General features: G+C 36.4%; 1 protein-coding gene across 2 annotated transcripts in view; it reads left to right on the top strand.

Annotated features, from left to right (window-relative positions):
• Positions 1–21,902, top strand: part of CDH13 (cadherin 13) — a 509,494-nt gene that overhangs the window by 228,035 nt on the left and 259,557 nt on the right. For both annotated transcript variants that reach the window (XM_056360499.1, XM_056360498.1), the window contains exon 5: positions 11,231–11,383. In XM_056360499.1, the coding sequence (XP_056216474.1) occupies positions 11,231–11,383 (153 nt within the window). The remainder of the gene's footprint in view (positions 1–11,230; positions 11,384–21,902) is intronic.

The following is a 21,902-nucleotide window of genomic DNA, read 5'->3' as shown; positions in this document are numbered from 1 at the left end:
TTATTGAAGCTTATTTGTTCCATTACTCTAGAGATCTTCCAGCTTTTAGAAGTTTAAATCGAAGTTTAAGTTCTGTAGATTGACAATGACTAGTTTGGCAATTGTGTGTTCTTTTCAGCTCATTTCATCTTGATTGATTCCAAAATTCCCCAGCATGATTCTGTGAAGCGATATACATACAAGACTGTATTGCAATTATATAGTCATCTGAAAGCTTCTTAAGAAAGTAATGTAACTCTGTCACTAATTGCAACTCTATCAAGATGTTCGCATGTTATAACCTGTACTTTGATACATTACATTTCTAACTCTAGCAAGAGTTGGCCAAGCATTCAGCAAGGTTAAAACCTGACCTCTTTGAAGTGGGAAAGTGAATCAGAGTTGGTGGCAGCTTTTTAACAGAAGGTGATAATTTGTGAAATGTATGGTGGATTTTGAACCTTTATCTTTGGGGAAGACAGGGGAAAAAAGGAAGAAAAGGAAAAGAACAAATGATGTATTGAAAAGACCATAACAGAATACTGAAGGCATGTTTCACCATGCTTTGTTAGTGACACCATCATTGACAAAACCAAATTATTTCAGAACCCCAGGTCTGGATTAACTTGGAATCTGAAACTTTGTTAATGGTGGTAAAGTCATTTATAGAATTGCTAACAAAAAAGACTTTCAATTAATGCTTTTACTATTAAAAGTTGGGTAATCAAGGAATGGTGGTGTTAAAATGCTTATTAGCCCCCTCTGGAAATTAACAGCTACAGAAAGCTAGTCTGTCCTTTGGAAACAGAAGAGAGCATGAAGGGGTGAAGTTTTCAGAAAAGCAGAGCAAATGTTGATGAGGCTGTCTGAGCCTTGGTGAGTGAGGTAACTGCTAAGCTGTCATGACAACTTGCACTTTTTTTTTTGTTGTTTTTGGAGCGAACACGATGTTGTGTGGAGATCCCAGATTCCTATATGTGTTCCCTGGCTGGGTAATCATGCCTGCGGCACTCTATGCAATAAACTGGGTAACCCCTCACTCAGCAGAGAAATACCAATTTGAAGAGCAGAAGTCACTAAAAGATTTGAAATGCTCTGTATTGGTAGCAGTTTTACCAACCTTTTTTTTTTTCACACCTAGCTAATGAGATTTCAGTACTTTAAAGCTGCAGAAACAAAGGCAATGTAGCACAATTGGTACTATCTGCAAAAGATGGAAGGAGCGTAAAAAAACCAAAAAGCACATGGAAAAAGAATGTACACTTAACAGAGCAATGTAGGGAAACAAAAACATTTCTGAGACTCAAATTCATTTATATAACCATCCAGTGATCTAAGGAGGAAAGCAGGTTTTAGTGGTATTAGTTGTGGGCTTGGGTGTGGATGGTTGCCTTTCCACAGAGACAAGTGGAGCAAGGCTTGGGGGTCAGTTCTGAGTCCACTGCATGTTACTTGGCATGCTGGCAATGTAGGCTTCTTTTCCACTTCCCACAGGTTACAGACACTCTGACTTAGCTTAAATCCTTTATTTGATCTTAAGTCAGGCTGAATATTATACTAAGTGTGAGCAGGATTGTTGCCTAATTGCGTACCTTTTAAGCTGTCATTGTAGGTGGGTCAGTATAGAGCTGAATAGTGTTTTTGTGTTATAAATGAGCAACACAAATCTGGTAAAGCTTCCGTCTGTCATACTTGAATTCATTCTAGTTCACCCCTGTTCCAGTTATGTGTTCACACATAATTGTTTCTAATTATATAATAAAAATAATAAAAACCACCTAAGAGTTCCTAATGAATTATATTTTGTCTATTTTTTCTAGCCATGAGTTAGAATAAAATCAGTAGTAGAGTAACAATAATTACACTATTTTTTTTCTAAGGCTATTGCAGTTACATGCATGTAGGTAAAAAAAGTTAATCTGGTTTGTGTTGACATTGTTAACTTTAAGGGCCAATACCAGAAAACACAAATTATATTTACCATTCATGACTTTAACTTAGATTTCTGCCTATCGCTTCTGTTAAGTTGCATATACTTACAGCTGTTTAAAATTGACCTCTGACAGTTAACCATTTAAGATGGAGAGTGAAGTGGACCCATTGTTAAAATCTTAAATGAGTTTAGAGAATGAAAATTAAAATCCTTTATTTTCAGCATAAAGCATCATAAAGCATTGTTGTTAATAGAACTGTTAAGTTCTTCATTAGATTAAAATGTTTAAAGTTTTAAATATCTGAGATAACTGTCAAATATAGCTACCATCTGTCCTTGACAGAAGCGCCAACATCTGCTGAGATGCAGACCTGTGACTTCTAGATAAGTTTCTATACACAGAAAAATATTTATCTTCTTACTATGACCTTCCATGCACAAGATGTGAGCCATGGATTTGTTTCCTAGGGAACTAGTGACTGAGGAAAATCTATAATTAGATCTGTAGGTTGTTTGCTACAAATGGGAATTGGGTGCTAAGCAGGTTTTTAAAGTATCCAGAAGTATTACTTTAATGTAATAGAACCAAATTCTTTAAAATGCCCTTCATCGTGATATTTCTTTTTTAATATCTTCAATTAAAATTTTTAAATACTTTTGATAGAGTACTTTTTCCTCTAGGTTCATTGTAACTGCAAAGTATTTTCAAAAATCAAGACTCAGCCAGTTGCTAGTTAAAACAAAAATAAAATTAGACACATCTTCCAATAAATTTCTTAAACTGAATCTTAGTTTTCAAGAGTGGTTTTAGGTGAATCATTTTCAGCAGCTCCATTTTTCTCATTTTATTACTCCTATTCAGTTCCTCAGGTTGGCTCTGCAACTTCAGTGCCTTATTCTGCAATTCCAATTACTCTACCCGGCTGGAAGTTCCCATTTAATCCAGATCTTGATTTCTTTCTTTGCTGCATGCATGGATCTAAAGATAACATTTGTAGTGAAGTCCCATGGGCAATAATTGTAGCTGCAGGGAGGGGAAGCAGCTAGGTTTTTTATATTCTCCAGACAACCCAGGGCAGACTTCTCTAGACCTTATCAGCAGATTATTTTAGCCTGGGCACAGTGCAGCTGAGATGCTTCTGTGTTGCTTCCAGTCTGGTGCTAAATCAGCACACATATGCCTTCTTGGATGCTGCAAAAGTGGCCTTCAGTAATAATTAAGACTTTGATCTTATTTGGAATAAATAGTACTGTGAGAGACCTGGGAAAAGGTACTGTAAATTGGCTCTTCTCTTCCGCTCTTGTAGATTTAGCTACATGTGTAGTGATTAGAAGTTATGTATTCTGTTTTAGGTCCTGAATTACTGCAATTAAAAACCATTAAATGTTGTAATGTTGTCTCTGCATTTTTGCCTTTTTAGATTTGTGATAAATGTGCAATAAAGCACCTCTATAAACCAGAATATCCTTTTTTTTTTTTTTTTAAGGGCATCCTTAGAGTTCTTCATTAGTATTGTCAATCACAGTCAGATTTTTCCAAACAACTGACCATAGCTTTTGAGCCACTCTGGCTGTCACTTAAGAAACAGTCGTCCTCAAATTCCTTCAACTAACAGGTTTTGTTGCAAGTTGATAACTTAAGCATCAATTAAAATGTGGTGATCGGATGGCTGCTGAAAGGCCAGGTCAGCCAGTGAAATATCCAGGCCTTCTGTGACAAGTAATACTTCTAAGTCTTTTTCCTCTGAGATTATGAAAAACTGTTTGCAAATTCTGTGCTGTCAGTAGGAAGATGTTGTTGTGTACTGAACCCAGAGTTTGCAGATATATATGTGAAATCAACCATTACTTAAGAAAAGGGGAAGTGAAAATTACTTTTAATGAATCCTTTGCTCTTCATAAATTAAAAGGAACCTGCTACAAAATATAATGCACATCTTGATGTGTTCATCGAATTACTTCGATCTATGAGCAAATTCTCACTGTTAGCTATTTATATTGGTTAAAATCCTCAAATATGTTGCAATTGTACATGAAACCTGCAGGCCCCTGTGCTACAACTGATTCTTCAAGGGCAATTGTTGCATCTGAGTACAGCTATGATAATGAACCTCAGGCTGAAGGGATCCATTGGTTCACAGGGCTTCCACATGCATGAATTCATTGTGTTTAATTTGGACACCTGTACATCCTACTAGAAAATTGATCTGAATTTTGTAGATGTTTATGCATAATTATGATAAAACACCATTATGCTGAGAAGTTATTCTTTTGGTTGAATATAAAACACCCTATTTTTTTGATTATTGTAAAAATATCTCAAAAAATGAGCACTGGTGGTGAAACAGCTTCACTAGTTTTCAATATATTAATTTCATCCATTAAGATATTTTGTTGAAATATTTGTCTATAAAATTTATTAAACTTCTCAAACTTGAGATTTAGAGTTGTTTTTATTAGTTACTAAAACATTGCATTTGCACTGGTGTATATGAAATAATAGTTGGTACAGTAACTTCTATAGGAAGTAAAGCCCCAGTCCAACAAAATACCTATATATATCATCTGTATTTCAAGCAATATGAGTTCAATTTTTTTAACATACATAAAGTTCTCAATACCTGAGATAGCTGATAAGAGTATTCATGTAGTTTTGTCTGGATTGCTCCAGGCAAGGAACATTTGTACCATTTGCAGCCGCCAACCAGCCTTGCAAATGTGCATCAAAAATATGCTACAACTATATGCTTTAGTTCTCACAATGTTGTTCCTAAATTTGACACTTCCTGGAATGTTTTCCATACAAAGCTCTTAGTTAAGATGCTAAAAAATAAAAAAATCTCTTGAGAATACACCATATCGGTGTATGATTTTTCATTTTCATAATTCATTTAATTTCAGCTCCTGGTTATTTCTTTATTTCAATGTTAGATCTCTGACAGTTGGCATAAAAGTTTCAACATTTAAGGTGTTAGTACACCCCGTACTCAACGCCTTAGAAATTTGATACAGCTATTAAAAAGTCTTTAGTTTACAGATGCACAATTGTAATAGTACATGCCCCTGTTTGAGGAACTTTTTTTGGTAGTTCATAAGAAACTTAAGAAAGCAATGAGAAAGAATGTAAATAAGTACTGACTAATCTTGTAATAGTACTTTTGTCCAGTGGCCACTGAATATGTTGAAGTGTACAATGAAGTGCAAAATTCAGACACGCTTCAGTTATGTGTTTCACCTAGTTAAAACTGAGTCTTGGGGATCTGGCATAGAAAATACATTTTTGAAGTTTAAAATAACTGAATTATGGCTTTCTTCACTGAGTTAAGTCTGTTGTGTATATAGATTTTTCAGTCTGGGAGATATATATATATTTTCTTATTAGGAATGTCAACAGCATCAAGCAAAATATTTTTGTAGTTGATGACACAGAAGCAATGTCTGTTGTTCTACAAGTAGTTTTCACCAGCTGTGGTTCCCCCAGAAACCAAACTGTTCACCTTGACTTTGTGTTCCTTTACCTCAGCTGTCATAGGAGGTTGGGTCAGTGTTGTGTATTCATATTGCTGCTCACATTTCCCTTTTCATTCTGCGCTTGTGGTTTCTGGAGTACTGTTCCAGTGCAAGTGTAAATATTAGAATTTGAGTGATTGGTTGACTGGTTGGTTTAAGCTTTGCAGTGAAAGCACATGGTCTAGGAGATTTATACAGCTTTGAAAATCTTGCCTCATAGACTGGAGATTGAAAAGTGATCTGGAAATGTTTTGAGATTTAGAACTGTGGCATTGCCTGCATTTTTGTATTGTATAAGTATCTTTATTTGCTGAAGTTTTGTTCTGTTGTGTACTTGAATTTTGCAAATATTGTTCATATGTGTCTATATTAATTTAGCTTGTGTTTTGGATAACATACAGGATGGGCATCTGTCCGGATGTGTTTTGATTGGTGATCTAATTAAGCTAATAGTAAGGATTACTATGTGAACAAGAAGACTGTTACCTAAAATATCTACTGTCTTATAGTATATTGTTTTATCCCCAATTATCATCAACGAAGGATATAGCTGCTTACAGAAGCTTTATAATTTCTGTTTTCACTTATGTGAATAAGTCACCTGGGTGTTCTTGGCTATCACCTGTATACTCAATGAATTTGGAAGAAAGTCCTAGTCAGAGAGAAAGCAAAGGTCAGATTTGGCTAGCATGTCTCCCTTTGTCAAAGAGCAGAATTTGGTTCCCATGCTTAACCGATTTATCTAGTATTTAATTAATTGGCTAGCAGTATCGAGAACCAATAGATGTAATAAATTATTAAACTCAGCAAATTATATAAATTGCTTTCTAACCATGGTCTATGTATGTTTATCTTATAGTAATGAAGCAGTTTCTGTTGGTTAGTGCTTTTGAATAATGATGGGAATATTTGGCATTTGTTTTGGTTGAAAGATTATTGGAGTTAGTATGGAGCAGAGGGAGCCTCTGACTGCAAAGAGTGATTTTCAGTATGGCCGGACAGGAAGTGTCTGTTTAAATATGTTTAAGATATCTAAACAATGGGCCTAAACCAGTCTGTGGAGCATAGTGATTAAAGGAAAAAATAGTTCACCTCTAAGTATTCCGCAGATAAATGTGCATTCTAGGAGACTAGGGGAGAGAAACTCCAAAACTAAATACCACCACCACCCCACTGCCCCCCAAAACCCCCCACGAGAGAGTGTGTAATGCTCTGAAATGAAAAGTACTGGGGTACAACCTAAATATTCCTGTCTGAGGGTGGGATTTGTTTTCTGACTGAAAGGTGAAACTGATATGGTGCATCTCAAATTCAGATGGTGTAGAGAACTAAGAAATTATGGAAGTGGTTGAGGCAAATACTTTATAAAGAATGAAACTGGTAAACTGGGATGGTGCTGTTAAGGACAGATTTGCTGGGGTTGCAGAACTGTGAAGTCTTACTCTGGGGGAAGTGTGGTTTTTCTGTACTTCAGTATTTCTTTCTCTCTTGGGAGTATTCTGATTTACTTTCATGATAAACCCGTAACAACAGGGGGATCACATTGCTGAAATGAGTTGAGCTGGAAGGGATACGTAATGTCAGCTGAAAAATAGCACTTGGTAAATAAGTTTTGGCCAGGGTTCAGCAAAAACCAGATCCTGTCAGCTAAGTAACACTCTGTTTTCTTCAAAGTGTCTTTTAGTTAGGCAGAATTGTACAGTCTCCGCCTTTTTGGAAAAAAGAAATAAAATACTGGTTTGTCTTGGTGGTCCTGACAAGGCTAGCATGGATTGCTTCACTTTTCAATACCTTTATTCTCTGATGTACCCTTGACATTGGAAAGTGTTATCAGGTGTGGGGAAGTGAGTGATGTCTAAGTCTACATCAAATACTGTCCTTTGGGTCCTGGGTGAGGAAATAGCCCTCAAGAGTCTGTTTTAGTGGAATGCTCAGCTGGAATCTGTTGTGTCTATGCATCCTGCCCACGCAAAGTCAAATCTCTTCTGGACTGTCAGATCAGAACTAGAAAAATGAAATAGGTAGAAAGTGGGGGGAAGATTAAGTATGCCTGCTGTTGTGGTTTAACCCTGGCCGGCGACTAAGCACCATGCAACTGCTTGCTCACTCTCCTCACAGTGGGATGGGGAGAGGATCAGAAGAGTAAAAGTGAGAAAGCTTGTGGATTGAGATAAAGCAAAAGCCACACACACAAGCAAAGCAAACCAAGGAATTAATTCACTACTTTCCATCAGCAGGCAGGTGTTCGGCCATCTCCAGGAAAGCAGGGCTCCATCACACATAGAGGTTACTTGAAAAGACAAATGTCATAATGCCGAATGTCCCCCCTTCTTCCTTTTCCCCCAGCTTATATATACTCAGCTTGACGTCATATGGTATGGAATAGCCCTTTGGCCAGTTCAGCTCTCCTGGCTGTGTCCCCTACCAATGTCCTGTGCCCCTCCAGCCCTTTCGTTGGCAGGGCCTGAGAAACTTAGAAGTCCTTGGCTTAGTACAAACATCACCCAGCAACAATCAAAGCCACCAGCGTGCTGTCAGCATTGTTCTCACACCAAATCCAAAACTCATCACTGCACCAGCTACTAAGAAGAAAATTAATTCTGTCCCAGCTGAAACCAGGACGCTGCCTTGTCCCTGTCCTCAGTACATGGATGCTTGGGTCTATGCTACCTGAACTGGACCATTTCCTAAGAATGAAGAGTCTATATGTGATGCATGGCCACTGTCATATCATGCAGACATTTTCAATATTATAACCTGCACTGAAGTTCCAAGAGCTGTGAATAAATTACAGAAATAAATGTTTCTGTCTGGGTTTCAGGTAGTAGTAACTGTGGGAAAGTAATTTACGTGTTTTAGAAACATAAAAATGACATCCCAAAGTAAACATTCCAGCAGAAATAATCTGGCCTTGTTTTTTCCCAGCCAGTAAATTGAGAAAGCATCGCTGTGTAAATACATTGTAAGCTAGGAAGTTTTCATATGAACAGTGCTGTGTTTATGACAGTGTTCTGAATAGCAGTCTTGCCAGAGGAGATGTCAGACAATCTTCCTGTTCTTTCTTCTTTGCTCTTGTTAAAGCATCAAACCATATGGCAAATTAAGCCTGTTTTTTTATTAAACTTTTCATTGTACTGAGCTTAGTGTGAACTGGGAAATGCACTTTCTTTGAACTATGCAGCCATTATATAAGGATCTTAATTAGGAGATGTTAATGTTTTTCCTTACATTCCTGGGAGTTTATAGCTCCCTCTTGTGGCTAATTAAACTTTTTAAAGGATCTTATTTCTGAAAATTACTTTTTGTGCGACCATCATTGCTCTGGAATAAAAGATGCAGTGGCACATAGAGGATCTTTAACTTGGGCTTCTTATTACTATACCAAGCATAAATCGCTGTGCTGTAACTAGATGCATAGATGGGCAAATAGATAGGAGAGAAAGGTCTGTACATACTTGCACCATGAATGTGACGGCTTTCTGAAGCTTTAAAATGGACACATTTAGTCATTTAGAAAAAATTCTGCTGTCTGGTAACTCTGTTGGTCCTATACATTATAAACTGAAGAGTGGTTTACAGCTAAAGCAAGGGTGAGATATGGGATGTGTCATAACTCCAAGGAGTACAAAACTTTTAGGTACCACATTGGGATGTCTTGCCACCAACCTCAGGGTTAAAATCTTTGCCAGATTTAGAGTTAAGAACAAATTTTTCCTCTGGTCAGGTTTGCAGGGACTCTTAATACACCTGCTTTTCTATCTAGTCTGGAGAAAGCTCTGTATGTGATTATCTGGAATTTTTCTGTTAAGTTCCCTTGCAGAGCCCATTATTTGTTTTGCTTTCTTTCTGTCGCTTGTTAGAACTGGGGCGTTGTGCTTATACTACATCTTAAATTCGTGGTAAACAGTTGGGTAATGTTTGAAGGCTATGGTAGAAATGGCTGTTGTGTAGGTGCCTTTGAATTAGATTTTTATGCTGGCCTGTGGCTGACTTCAGGCCTTTCAAATCACTGTTCTTATATTGGATGGGAAGATGCACTTGTATTGTAAGTCTCAGAAATCAGGGCAGAAGATGATCGGTTCATCTTTTCCCTACAAAAGTGAGCAATGGTCGTGACATTGAAAAATTGTAAGCATAGCTTTATGTTAAGAAAAACACATATTTTTAGTCTTGCTGTAAAAAATACCAGAGATTGGTTAGAAAATGAACTGAACAGCAGGTAATTTTTCAGTAGGAACTGTTAAGTTTCAGTTTCATCACAAAACCTGAAGTTACAAAGTTACTTTGCCCTTTTGTCATCTGCAGTGTTGTCTGTCTCTGTGTTTTGGCATGACATACTCAAAAATACATGAAAAGAAAACTTCATCCATTAGTGTTTCTGACTTGGAAGGAGAAAGGAAAAAAAGGTGAAACGAGTTTTTACTTTGAAATTTCTCCCTTCCCCAAAGGGTTTGAGAATTGAAACTTTATCTTTGGGACTCCTGTTTTCCTATTTCATAACTTGTGGCCATTTTTCCCTCAATTAAAATAAAGGAATAACAATTATGGAGTGAAGTCAAAATCTCTCTGCCCAGTAATCTGCAAACCAGTGTTGCTGAACCCACAGCAACAGGGCAACAAACATGTATTTCCTCAGGGACGTTATTAAACACCCTGCATATTTATTGTCTCAAAATGGGAAGAGGTCCAGATTTCTAAGGCCACTTTTTCCTTTCCTCTTCCTGAGCTGTAATTCAGACCAGCATATATTTGACTTAATGTTTCTGTAGAAATATTAGCAATATAAAATATTTAGAAACAAAAGAACATGAAACAGCAAAAGAGAGGAGTATCTTGGCAAGATTGTCAGCCTTAAAGGGCAAGATTAATTTATAAACCTTCTAGATTCTATTGTACAAATACAAATTTGCAAAGCATGTAGCTTATAACAAACATTGTTTATCTCTGCAATATATGCTATATGCTACTGTCACTTATATGAGATAGCCTTGAAATGCGATTTTTAGGGATGTTTGTTTTCTTATGGGGAAATAAGGTTGTGATAGTAACAAGGAAATTCTGAGATATAGATATATATATAAAAATATACACATAAATTTGGAAAGTGGAAGAATTCCAACTGTGTGACTAAGCAGGGTTCGGGCCAGGATACCCAGATGTTTTCATGAGGAGTTTTTTCCCCTTCGTTTAAAATCCTGGGAAAGGAGCAGTGTAAAGGGGAACAGGGGAAAAAAAAAACGATCTGAAATAAGTCTATTTTGTAATGACTTTATGATGGCTAATAAAACAGCCTGACTAATTGGAAAATAATGTGCAATGGCTCTCTGGTATTGTAAGGGTTGTTGTGAAATAAGTACGCTTTATGCTGCTCAGTGGAACACATATTTTTTTCTTGCTTGCTTTTTTTTTTTTAAGTTTGTAGCTGTTTAATCTATTTAACTGAAAAACTAAACAGAATTAAATAAAATGTCAAATTCTAGATGTAGAACGAATACAGTAGCAATAGGATAATAGAAACTTTAAGCAGTGAAATAGAAGATAGTAAAGATAGGCTGGGAACCAGTTAAGTACATGAGTAGCTTTTCCAGAGTTTAACATAAGAATTGTACAGCGTTTTCTGAATGACTGAAACAATAATTTATGGTTATATGTTACATTATTATAATGAACTATATTTTATAGTTATATATTATTGGCAGGGAATATACCTCATCATTAGGTAAAAGATTGAAATGGCTTATGTAGTTTCATAATGATTTTTAAAGTTTTTATAATATGGTCTGTAACTTCTGGTTTTCTGCCTCGCAGGTCATCAGAAGTGAAGGGACAGAGGGAGCAAAGTTTCGACTCTCTGGAAAGGGAGTAGATCAAGATCCAAAAGGAATTTTTAGAATCAATGAAATCAGTGGGGATGTCTCCGTGACCCGAGCCCTTGATAGAGAAGCAATTGCCAATTATGAGGTGAGTACTCATAGCTAAATGATCTCTGCCTCTGTGTTGATAACATATATTTTTTGAATGCATATTTGCTTTTGAAAGGGCTGCAGTTATTGAAGACTAAATTGCAGGTGCTGTCCTATAAAATTCCCAAAAGAAGCATTTGTCCTTTGGAAATGGTAAATGTGTTTATTTTTACGTGCAATCGAAACTCTACTCTGCTTTCTGCATGTAATTTCTGTCATTTATCTTTAGTCAAAATACTGTCTGAACATCTTGTATGCATTTGAATTGTGAATACAAAATTATGTTTGGACAAAAGAAGATTTTTTTTCAGGAAGTTGCTACTAAGGTACTACATGGTTATACTTCTTTTTTGTTATGAAGCTGTCAATGGAATATACTATTCAACTCCATTTTTAGTAATGTGTATCTTTTAGCAGAGATAAAGAAGATTCTGTTAATATGAAAATATTAGCAGATAAATCTCTGTCAAATGTAAGTCTCCTACAAAGATTTTGCTAAAGATGCCTTTACTTGTCAATAAATGCTGTGTTTCTCCCCGTTGAAATTCTAATAAATGATCCCTGAAATCTGCAAAGTAGCTGCACCACAATGTCCTGAAGTGCATAGTATAAATAGAAGATATGTCAATTCATGTTTTCATTCTAGCTCTTGAAATGTACAATCAGATAAGTTGTGTCTGGCCACTTCAATACAGATGAGCAGCAGAATTCAAAACATGAAATGGTTAGTACATTTGCATCTTGCCACTTCTGCCACAGCATGGGGGACCGACATCTGTATCCTCATGTGAGCAGTGAGCACACAGCATTCCAGCTCATGTGGGTGGCACAGGCTCTGGTGGCAGTTCTGACTGCCATCCCTGACCGCTACGTTTTGTCTTCTGCAGCGTAGTAATCACTACTTGTACTTTCAATGCTGTTTCTTTCCTCCTCTGGAAGAGTTTGCCAGTTAGATGACTAGTCATACTTGCTCAAACAGTACTGTTAAAATTTATCATATGTTGGTTTTCAACACTTAAACATCTATTTCTCATCCGGGTCTACAGTGAAATGTATGTTAACCACTCGCATAGGATTTATGGTAGTTACTGATGTCCTTCTTAAAAGAAAAACATTGCAGTTTCTCTTTTTAACACTGTTCCTTGTCTTCATTTACCAGCTGTTTCTTATTTTATCAGTGGCTTTCAACTTTAATGTATTCAGTATACACCTTGCATATTTTTTTACTGGAAAATCATAGTAGTCTTTTCAACCTAATGCATCAAACCACAAATGGCCCTCCTATGATCTGACAAAGTATACGCTTAAATTAAGGCAAAAACATTTCCCTAGAGGAGCCTTTTTGAAGCAATGAAAGTTATATACAAATAGTGCAGTGTGGTAGATTATCCAGAGGAATGTGAATGCATATCCTTATAGGCTGTAGTGCTTTCTAACCTGTTATATAGCACTCTGCTCAGCATGCTCACTGGCATCCTGTTGTGCAAAATGTAGTTGAAAAAGTTATGTAGGAGAACCCTCAATTTGATTAGCCTGCCTTTGAATCCAGCCCATTGTTTTCCAATAAAGATGTATCGTGGTGTCAGGAAGGCAGCAGGATTTTCCCTCTGATTTCCTTGGTGCATGGAAAGATGAATTACCTGAAAGACCCTTAAATTTCTCTCAAGTGTTTCTGTTTTCTGGTTTTGTTGTAGCTCCCCCCTGCCCAGTATTGATGCCTTAAAAGACAAAGTTCAAAGCAAAGGACAAACAAGGAAAGAATAGATAGATCTCCATGAAAAAATAAAAGTTCTTTGCAAGTCATCATACTATCAGTGGTGGGGCAAGAATAAAAACATGAAATCTGTTTGAATCCTTCCAGCTACACAGACAGGGTGCTGTGCATGAGCACTGATTTATTTTCTATGCCTAGTTCATGTACACTCAGGATAAGAACTAAAAAAATATTTATAGGGCAAAAAATAGAGCTTTTGTGATTGCAGTATTTCGTAGAACTTTGCAGATTTTACTATCCATGCATCACAAAATGTTTTAAATTAGCTAAGAATATTTAATCTAAAAATGTGTTGTAGTTGTTTTCATTAAGTGTTTGAAATTCTGCTTTTTGCTGCCCTTTCTCCTGCACATTTGGAGGCTGGGTGACACAGCAAAAGTCCAAAAGCCACTACATTGAGATTAGCCATTAGTATTATTTTTTTCTTATGTGTATAGAACTATGCCAATGAAATTGTGTTTACCAAGGGAAAAAAAGTAGATGCTTCTGGTGTGCTTGTCCGGGTAACTTTGTGGGATGCCTGCTTTAAGGTCAAAGAATGTCAGTCAGCTTCAGTTTTAAGTGAAAGCTGTTTATGAAGAACATCAAGAGGATGTAAGGATGTTGTTATGCCTAGCACAGACAGGCAAAACTGTGTAGTAATTCCTTTTTTCTTCTAAAGAGGTTTGATAAAGAACATCCTGATAGGAGTTCCCGGGGTCAGAGTAAACCAGTGGATTTACTTTGAATGGTTTTATTTTGGGGCTTGCTACAGCCTGTTGATGAAACTACTAAATGATGCTCTGAAGAAGGGGCTTAAGCAGAATATGGGCATATTATTGAATTGCTTCTGGCTTGGTGAGATAAGCAGGTAGCCTACAGCCCGTATTTAGTGGGAGCAAAAGGTGTTCGGTTGTACAAATATGCTCTCAAAAATATTCTTTCATTTTCTCTCAAGATTTGAATAAATAAGACCAGTTGGAAATTTCAGAAAATGCAATGGCAAATCATTTATTAGTGTTGAAAAATGCAGATGTTTAAAAACAAATGAAGGAACTGGGTGGGGAGACCTAAGATGGAGTTTCTAGTCCAAATCATTGAGGTACCTACCATCCAAAAATTGCCGATATCTATTGCAATTCTAGAGTCACTTCAGATCCATAGTCTTTTCTGATTCCAACAGAGCGGAAATATTAATGAGTTTTCAGTTGCATTTTTTAGCAAAAAAATCAAGTGCTTCTAAAAAGATCTGCAGAAACAGAACAAAAGGATTCCAATGAAGTTGGTAGTCTGTACTAAGTGTTGATAAAACAGTAGTGCACTGGGAAACAACATTTCAGATACAGAGCCAGTGAAGACTGCCTGAAAAACAGTGGTTATAGGGTAATCTGTTAATTAAAAACACTGAGCTCATTTTCAAAACCTCACATTTATGTAGATGATGTATTTGTAAGCAGAATGCTTTCATGCAAGTAAAAGCAGAAAGAGTTGCATATATCGATTACCATGACCAAGATGATAAAAACTGTGAAGTAAAAGAACTATGTTTTGTTCTTTACTCGAAGTTAGATAGGCTCAGAAGAACTGGGAACAATATTCTATTAACTTTTTGCAGTTAATGCATCAAATTTTGGTTAGACATTCCTTGGATACAGGACAAAGCCTGAAGTTCTATATACTTGTTTCCCGTCACTTATCACTGCATGTAATCCCTGCAGCAGTAAAATCCAGTTCTGTAACCTCTTAAGCATCAGTGGCAAAGAGCCATCTGGTCAATAGGGGACTTTCAATTGAGTCTCAAGATTTTAAAGGATGTTGCCATTGTTGATGGGCTTTTTCATAACTGCTTGCCAAGTGTAAATATGTGTGGAAGAGAAATAATCAGAAAGTGATTTTTTGCAAGCATGAAATGAGGAAGCTTGATAAAACTATTCAGCGACAGTGGGCAAATTAAAGCTGTGACCAAATTTACCTAGGCAATTTGGACTGTTAATGAAGAGTTAGTTTTAATTACTTTTTAGGTAAAGAGCTTTATTTGCTTTAGAAAATACTTAACAAGCAGAGGTGTGAAATCAGCTTTCAGATTTTCTTATAATGACAGATCACAATTCTGTGAAAGGACACCTTGCAACTGGTAGTGACAGACAGAGATATTTAGAAAACTTATGTTAACAGGCCTGAAAAGCAAATTAGAAGTATTCGTTCTATGTAGTACTGTTTTTACGTGTTGGATAACAGGTAGACTGAGAACAAGATAAAGAATTCAGACCAATCAACAGCAATCAAATCTCTAGTGTGAACTGCTTCAGTTTAGGTTACGTGAAACTGTTGTTTCTGTGACAGAGGCATATATTTAAGATGATGATGCAGTCCTAATGGACTCTATTTCTATGTTAAATATGGAACAAATAATGGAATGCTTCCCAATCATAAGGAAAACTACCCAAAGAGTATTTTGTGAAAAAGATTTTTAAGTACTTGAATGCATTTTTGCAGATACTTGAAAGTAATACTGTAGCAAAAAACTAGAAGTGAACAGCTGTAAATTATCCTGTAAGAGGAACGAATTTGTCTTCTGTGTAAGTCCACTTTAGTGCAGCCACATCCTTTCCAGAATCATTTATCATACCTGGTATTGAATCTCTGCCCCATGTGGTGTGGAGATGCATAGCCAGCACACAGAAGCATGCTTCTCTTTGAGAGGGAAAACCACAAACTTGCTTCTAATTTCAAGATAGGTATAAAATGTATTTTAATCTGGGTTGTCTGTAGTGGCAGAATTGTCTGAAGTGTAAGTGATCTGCTCTGACCTGAGATGAAACCAGTTGATGGGAATGTCAGACTTCAGTCATGTCCCACTAGTATCCCAAAAAAAAAAAAAAGTCACTCAGCCTTTGGTGGCAGGAGGGGTTTGGTCTTGTAGAGGTTTCAATTGCAATAAAATGTGCTTGATTTAATCTAAGCATCAGCAATAAGACCAAACTGTGTGTGTTAGACCTTGTAAAAAAAAAAAAAACAAACTTGGGATAATGAGTGAGTACAAGATTTCAGGGAGGAATCCTGATATTTTAACAAGGAGAAAAGAAAGAAAAAATCACTGGGGGTGGGGGTGGGGAAGAGTTCTTGTGCAGATATTGGATTTGTTATTAATAAGCTGGAAACTGATTCATATAAATGAGCTGTAGTTACATCAACTGACATAAAGCTGAAAATTCTGGCAGTGAAAATGATCTCTGTAGCTTGCGTTACATATGTGTATGTAGAGAATACTTGAGATGTTTTGTTAGGGGTTTTTTTCTTTATAATGATAAGTTTACATATACATTCATTAATGTATTCATATGTTGGAGCACCAGGTAAATTCAGAGAGGACTATTTTGAATTAATTCCATATTTTGACTACAGATAGAAAAATGAACACTGACTGAGAAAGTGCCATTAGGTTGTTGCCTGGCAGCATTACTTGAAATTTAACTATCCCTACATGGACTTTTCAGTAAGCAAGCTGATGATAACGCCTATGCAAAAGAGGAAAAATCATCACTATGAATGCTAAAAATAATGATTTGCTCTAGGTAGGTTCTGAAAAAAACATGAGAAGCCTCTTGAAAAAACACTGAATTTCCTCTGTCATGGCTGCACATGAAGGAACTGCAGGATGCTCCATATCCGAAGGTAGACATAATAATCTTAACCTATCACAGAGACTTATGTCTCAGCAGTCGTACTCTGTTCATATAATAGTCACAGACTGTAATTTCTGCAAACCTATGTTAGCACAGCATCAGGCTTAGCATCAGAAATTGGTCAATTCATAGTTGAAACTCAGTTTAATTGGCATTATTCCCATATAGGCATTTTCATATAGGAAGAAGAGATCAACTCTACTTTTATATCGGAATCCCTTCTACTTCAACAAACCTTGAAGATCAAAATGCCAGAAGTTACGATAGTCTGCTCTGGGGGTAACATTACTCTGTTGTTAATGTTCTTTGTGAAACTTTCACTGTGGCCAAAATTTTTGGAGCAGCAAAGTTTCATTTCTGTTGATGGTGTGTGAGGCTGATGCAGTGTTCATGTGATCACACAAGTTCTGTTACTGGGAAAGAACTGCATCAGTTACACAAATCTCATCCCTCAGCAACACCTTTATTCCAGTGCAACTTCTCAGTGTAGCCTGGCTGAGATGCCTTGAATGAATTTAAGGTTCTTGATATGAGGCTCTGTATGTCTCTTTATCTCTCATCAAGTGGCTGTTGCTGTCTGTAATCTCTAATAAAGCATTCTGTCCATAAAATAGGATTATGCTACAGAGGATTCTACGAATCTTATGGAAACTTGTTCTTTGTTCTGACAATACTGGCTTGGTATTGAACTTTGTTTCTGACATGATTGTTCATGACTTAGCACTCCTTACTTGTGTGGGGAAAGGATGAAGTAAATGTATCTACCAATCTAAAAAATCCCACTTTTCATCTAAAAACTAAAAGTCATGGATTAGTCAAAAAATTGTTGCTTCCTGTTCTTATGTAACAAAGGCATTTAGACATAGAAAGACTTTTATTAGGATGACAAAAAAATGGAGAAAAACAGGTGTGGCTTGTTAAAAGATAATTAGTATTTCTTGAATCTTTTTTTTTTTTCTTTTCTGTTTAGATTATGAAGTGCAAGATTAAGTGTTAACAGGTATGTCATCAAACCTGGGAGCAGAAATGTAGTAACAGGGGCAAACCCAGTAGAAGCAAAGGTGTAGATCCTTCAGTGAGATCTTTATGGACAGACTTCTGAATTCCTGGGGAACTTTTTGGCATTGATTGTTTACCAAGGTCAAAAACAAGGTGGTAACCATAACTTTGCATAAATCAAATATTTGAGCATATAAATTTTATAGAGTCATATTTCTTAGAAGTATATTTTAAATAATTGCTTGCACAGCTGGGATATAAATGGAATTTCCAGCTACTGGAAATATCTCTTTTTCTCCTAAGGTTGGTTAATGGGATAAAAAGAAAACCTGACATGAAATGAAGTTAAAATTCATGTTATTTTTATGTATATTCTCCCATTTTGTCTTGGGGGAACAAGATATCTACTTTATATAAACTCTCTAGTTTACCGTATCTTGTTCATTTTTACTGTAGTCTATTCAATACATACTGTAGATCTTAATGTTATGATATATCAGCAGGGTACTGTGATTCATTTCAGAAGCCACTAGAATCCTCATATCATTTATGTGGAAAGCATACAAAAGTCAACAGTTAGTTTTGTTGGAGGGTATATGCTTTATTCTTAGATATAACTGCTTTCATGGCTTTGACATTCCTGCTGTTCAACAGCACCATCATGTCATTTGTAGGAGGAACAGAGTGAAGTTTCATTAAAGGGAAAAATCAGCAAAGGTTTGTTTATAAGTTATAACTGTCAAGACAAGGTAGTGGGCTTGGATTTCCACGTTAAAAATAATGCAAACTCCAAACTCCAGGCAAAATTAGTATTTTCTCATTGAAGAGTGGGAGGTAGAAATGCACAGCAGTTAGAAATAAAGAAAAATTGGGAGTTTACTGAGACAGTAACAAATGACATAAAAATTGTTTTCATGGTTGTTTTGTTTGTTTGGCTTATTATTATTATTATTTTCTAATAGAACACAATTCCTAGAAAGAATAATGATGTGTTCAGTAAAACAAGAATAATAATGTTTTTGTCATATTATGTTAATAGCCTGTGAAACTACTTTTGCTGTTACATATTAATTGCATTTTAAGGCATGTAAATATCATCATGATACTTCTTCACTCTTCAGCATGATCAGTTCATTTCCTTTCCATGTCTATTTGTATTATAGCAACCCTCAAAATAACTTGCTTGAAGGCTCACTGTTCTAGGTGCAGCATAAATACCTAGGAAGGTACTTTGCCCTTTCCCCACACCTCAAGTTTCTCTATAGTAAGCATTTTCCTTGCAAATGTTCATAATTTTTCACAGCCTTATGCAGTGATGGACGTGACAGTTTCACAGAGGCTGTTGGTGTTTTATGTCTTTCTAGCAAGAGCATGTCAGGTCTGAGAAAAGGGGAGGGAAAGACTATGTGGGCTCCTACAGCTTCAATCTGTATACCCATTAACTTTGTGTTTCCCAACTGTGTACAATTTGTCACAGGTTTTGTCTGCAGTTTACTAGATGTGCCTGAGTATGCTCAGGTATGCAAAGGTGCAGCTTAGAAGTTTAGAAGGAAGATGGAAATATTTTACTTTTTTTTTTTTTTTTTTTTTGTTGATGTGAGTCAAACATCTTGGTAAAGGAAATCTGCTCAAAAACTTTACTCAAACCCATTTTGATATATTAGCATTCTGTCAACTAACTATAGATTAAGCAGAAACTATTAATCTTGTTTTTATGAATGGCAAGGAAGGTCCTATTTTCATCTCTCATTAGGGATGTATTTTTCAGTTGTTTTTTTTTCTGCAAAAAGTGTACAAGTTCTGAGCTTCTTAATATTTTACTAAGCCTGAAAAAATCTTGCAGTGTGTATTTTGAATTAAAGTACCTTTCCTGTGACTCAAGTCAAAGTTTTGGAGATCTGGCCTTGCTTGTTATTTTGCAGCACTACTTTAAGCTTTTCCTAATGCATTATTAACATTCAGACTATAATACATACTTTTTGAAGTTTGGTTGCTCAAATCTCCATATCTCTTGCTTCTCCCAATAAAGAAAGAAGTCTGTCTTATTTAGATATTTAGTCAAAGTTTAGAATCTTTGTATTGGGTCTGGCTGAGCCCCATCACAACCCTCACAGCGCGGAGCTTGAGCTGGTAGCTGGAAAGGTGGTGATAACACGGGTGCTCGCACAGCACCAAGGCTGCCACTCCAACCCTCCCCCCCTTCGCCTTCTTCCCAGTAGGCAAGATCCTGGGAGGGGACGTAGCCTGGACAGCTGACCCAAATCGACTAATGGGATATTCCATACCATATGATGTCTGCTCAAATGTAAAAGCTGAGAGAAATATGGTGTGGGGGGGTGGGGCACGCATTATTTATGGCATTTGTCTTCTGGAGCGACTGCTATGCTTACTGAAGCCCTGCTTCCTGGGAAGTGGCCAAACATCACCTGCTGATGTTCGGGAAGCAGAGAACAACATCTTTTGTATTGCTTTGCTTCACTGCATGCGACTTTTGCTGTTGCTTCATTAAACTCTCTTTCTCTTTCATCTTATTTTCTCCCCCTCTTCCTGTTCTGCCAAGGAAGGGAGTGAAAAAGTGGCTTGGTGGGCACCTGGCATCCAGCCAAGGTCAACCCACCACAATCTTAATATTCTGATTGCTGGAAAGACCTTGGTTTCTATAGCTAGTTCTTCATCTTGTAAATGTGAGTCCATAACAATCTATACCTTTTTTAAAATGAAAACTGAGGTTTGGTCTGTAATAATGATATTTTTTTTCTTTCTTTTTTTTGGGAACTAAGGCAATGAATTCATTATATTTTTTTGTAAATAATTTCCTGTCTGTAGCTAGAGGACCTGCTGTCGCCTTTCTGACCTCTTGTTCTTTATGTACCTGAAAAAAATCATATTACCTGTCTTATCTTCGCCTACAATCTTCTTTTCATTTTCCACCTTCTCACATTTTTTTTTTCTCCTTGTGCTTTTAACTTCATTCCATAACCTTTCTGCTCCCCCTGTCTGTTTTGATGTTTTATGTCATTCACTTACACTCTCCCTATACTCTCTGCAATTCCTTATTCAGACATACTGACCTGTTTCATGCTCTTTATAAACAGCATTGCTAGGGGTATGCATAACCATCATCTAAGCATAAATTGGTTTTGTTATTATATAGAACCCTTCCACTGTCTTCATAAAAGCTGTACTGCTTTATCCATTCTAATCTGCTGTGTTCGTAAGTAAACTTATGTTCTGGAAACCCTTGACTTTGGATTACTTAATACATGATCTTTTCTTCAATTTTTGTGGAAGAGCCTAGGTAGTTGGCATGTGATACTAAGAAATTTAATTGGAAAATTGAGGCGGTGTGTCCATTTTTAATGCTTTTTAGACTGTTTCTCTTCCATCAAATTATGGATATTCATTTAAAGAAGTATATGAATGGCTAGAAATTGCTATAATTTACGTTATTAAAAATTATTCTAATACATAATTCTGTCAACACCGAAGTTCAGTCTGCTCAAAAGGGGCCAGCCTCTGAATGGGGCTGTATTATAGAACACCTTACATAATAATTAGTTCTGTGACTTCAGAACTGTGGTTTTAATACTTGATCTCTGTAAAATTGTTGTAGGATAATGGGCCATGTTTTAAAGCTGTATATGCATGTGTTTGTGGCAAAAACACTAACCAGGTTAGTGATTTTTATGCAAAGTTAAGTTTTAATGTGGTGTGGCATGACTTTTTTGCAAAATGTGTAAAAAGAATTTGTATAAAACTAAGAAATAAGCATGCTTTAGTGATTCAATTTCTGGATTCTGTTCCATTGTGCATTTTTTTAAACTTCATTAGGGGGATTAGGCTACAAGAAATCTCATCATTTAAATATCATGGTACAGTTGAATGTGCAGTTAAGTTACCTTAAAAATACAGCCTTTCTGCATCTGCTTTTTCTTGCACCAAGGTTCAGGAGCCCTAATATGATGCACTTTCTTCATAGGGCCCCTACTATGGCATGTTCATTGTTATGTATTTTCTCTATGTCTGTAATGGACTTTGTGGAAAAATGGCAGTATTGAACATAAAGTCTCCATTATTGA

This window comes from Falco biarmicus, chromosome 15 (genome assembly GCF_023638135.1).
Source record: "Falco biarmicus isolate bFalBia1 chromosome 15, bFalBia1.pri, whole genome shotgun sequence".
In the NCBI taxonomy this organism is placed as follows: domain Eukaryota; kingdom Metazoa; phylum Chordata; class Aves; order Falconiformes; family Falconidae; genus Falco; species Falco biarmicus.
The sequence above is the reverse complement of the archived record's forward strand: the minus strand, read 5'-3'. Positions and strand labels throughout refer to the sequence as shown.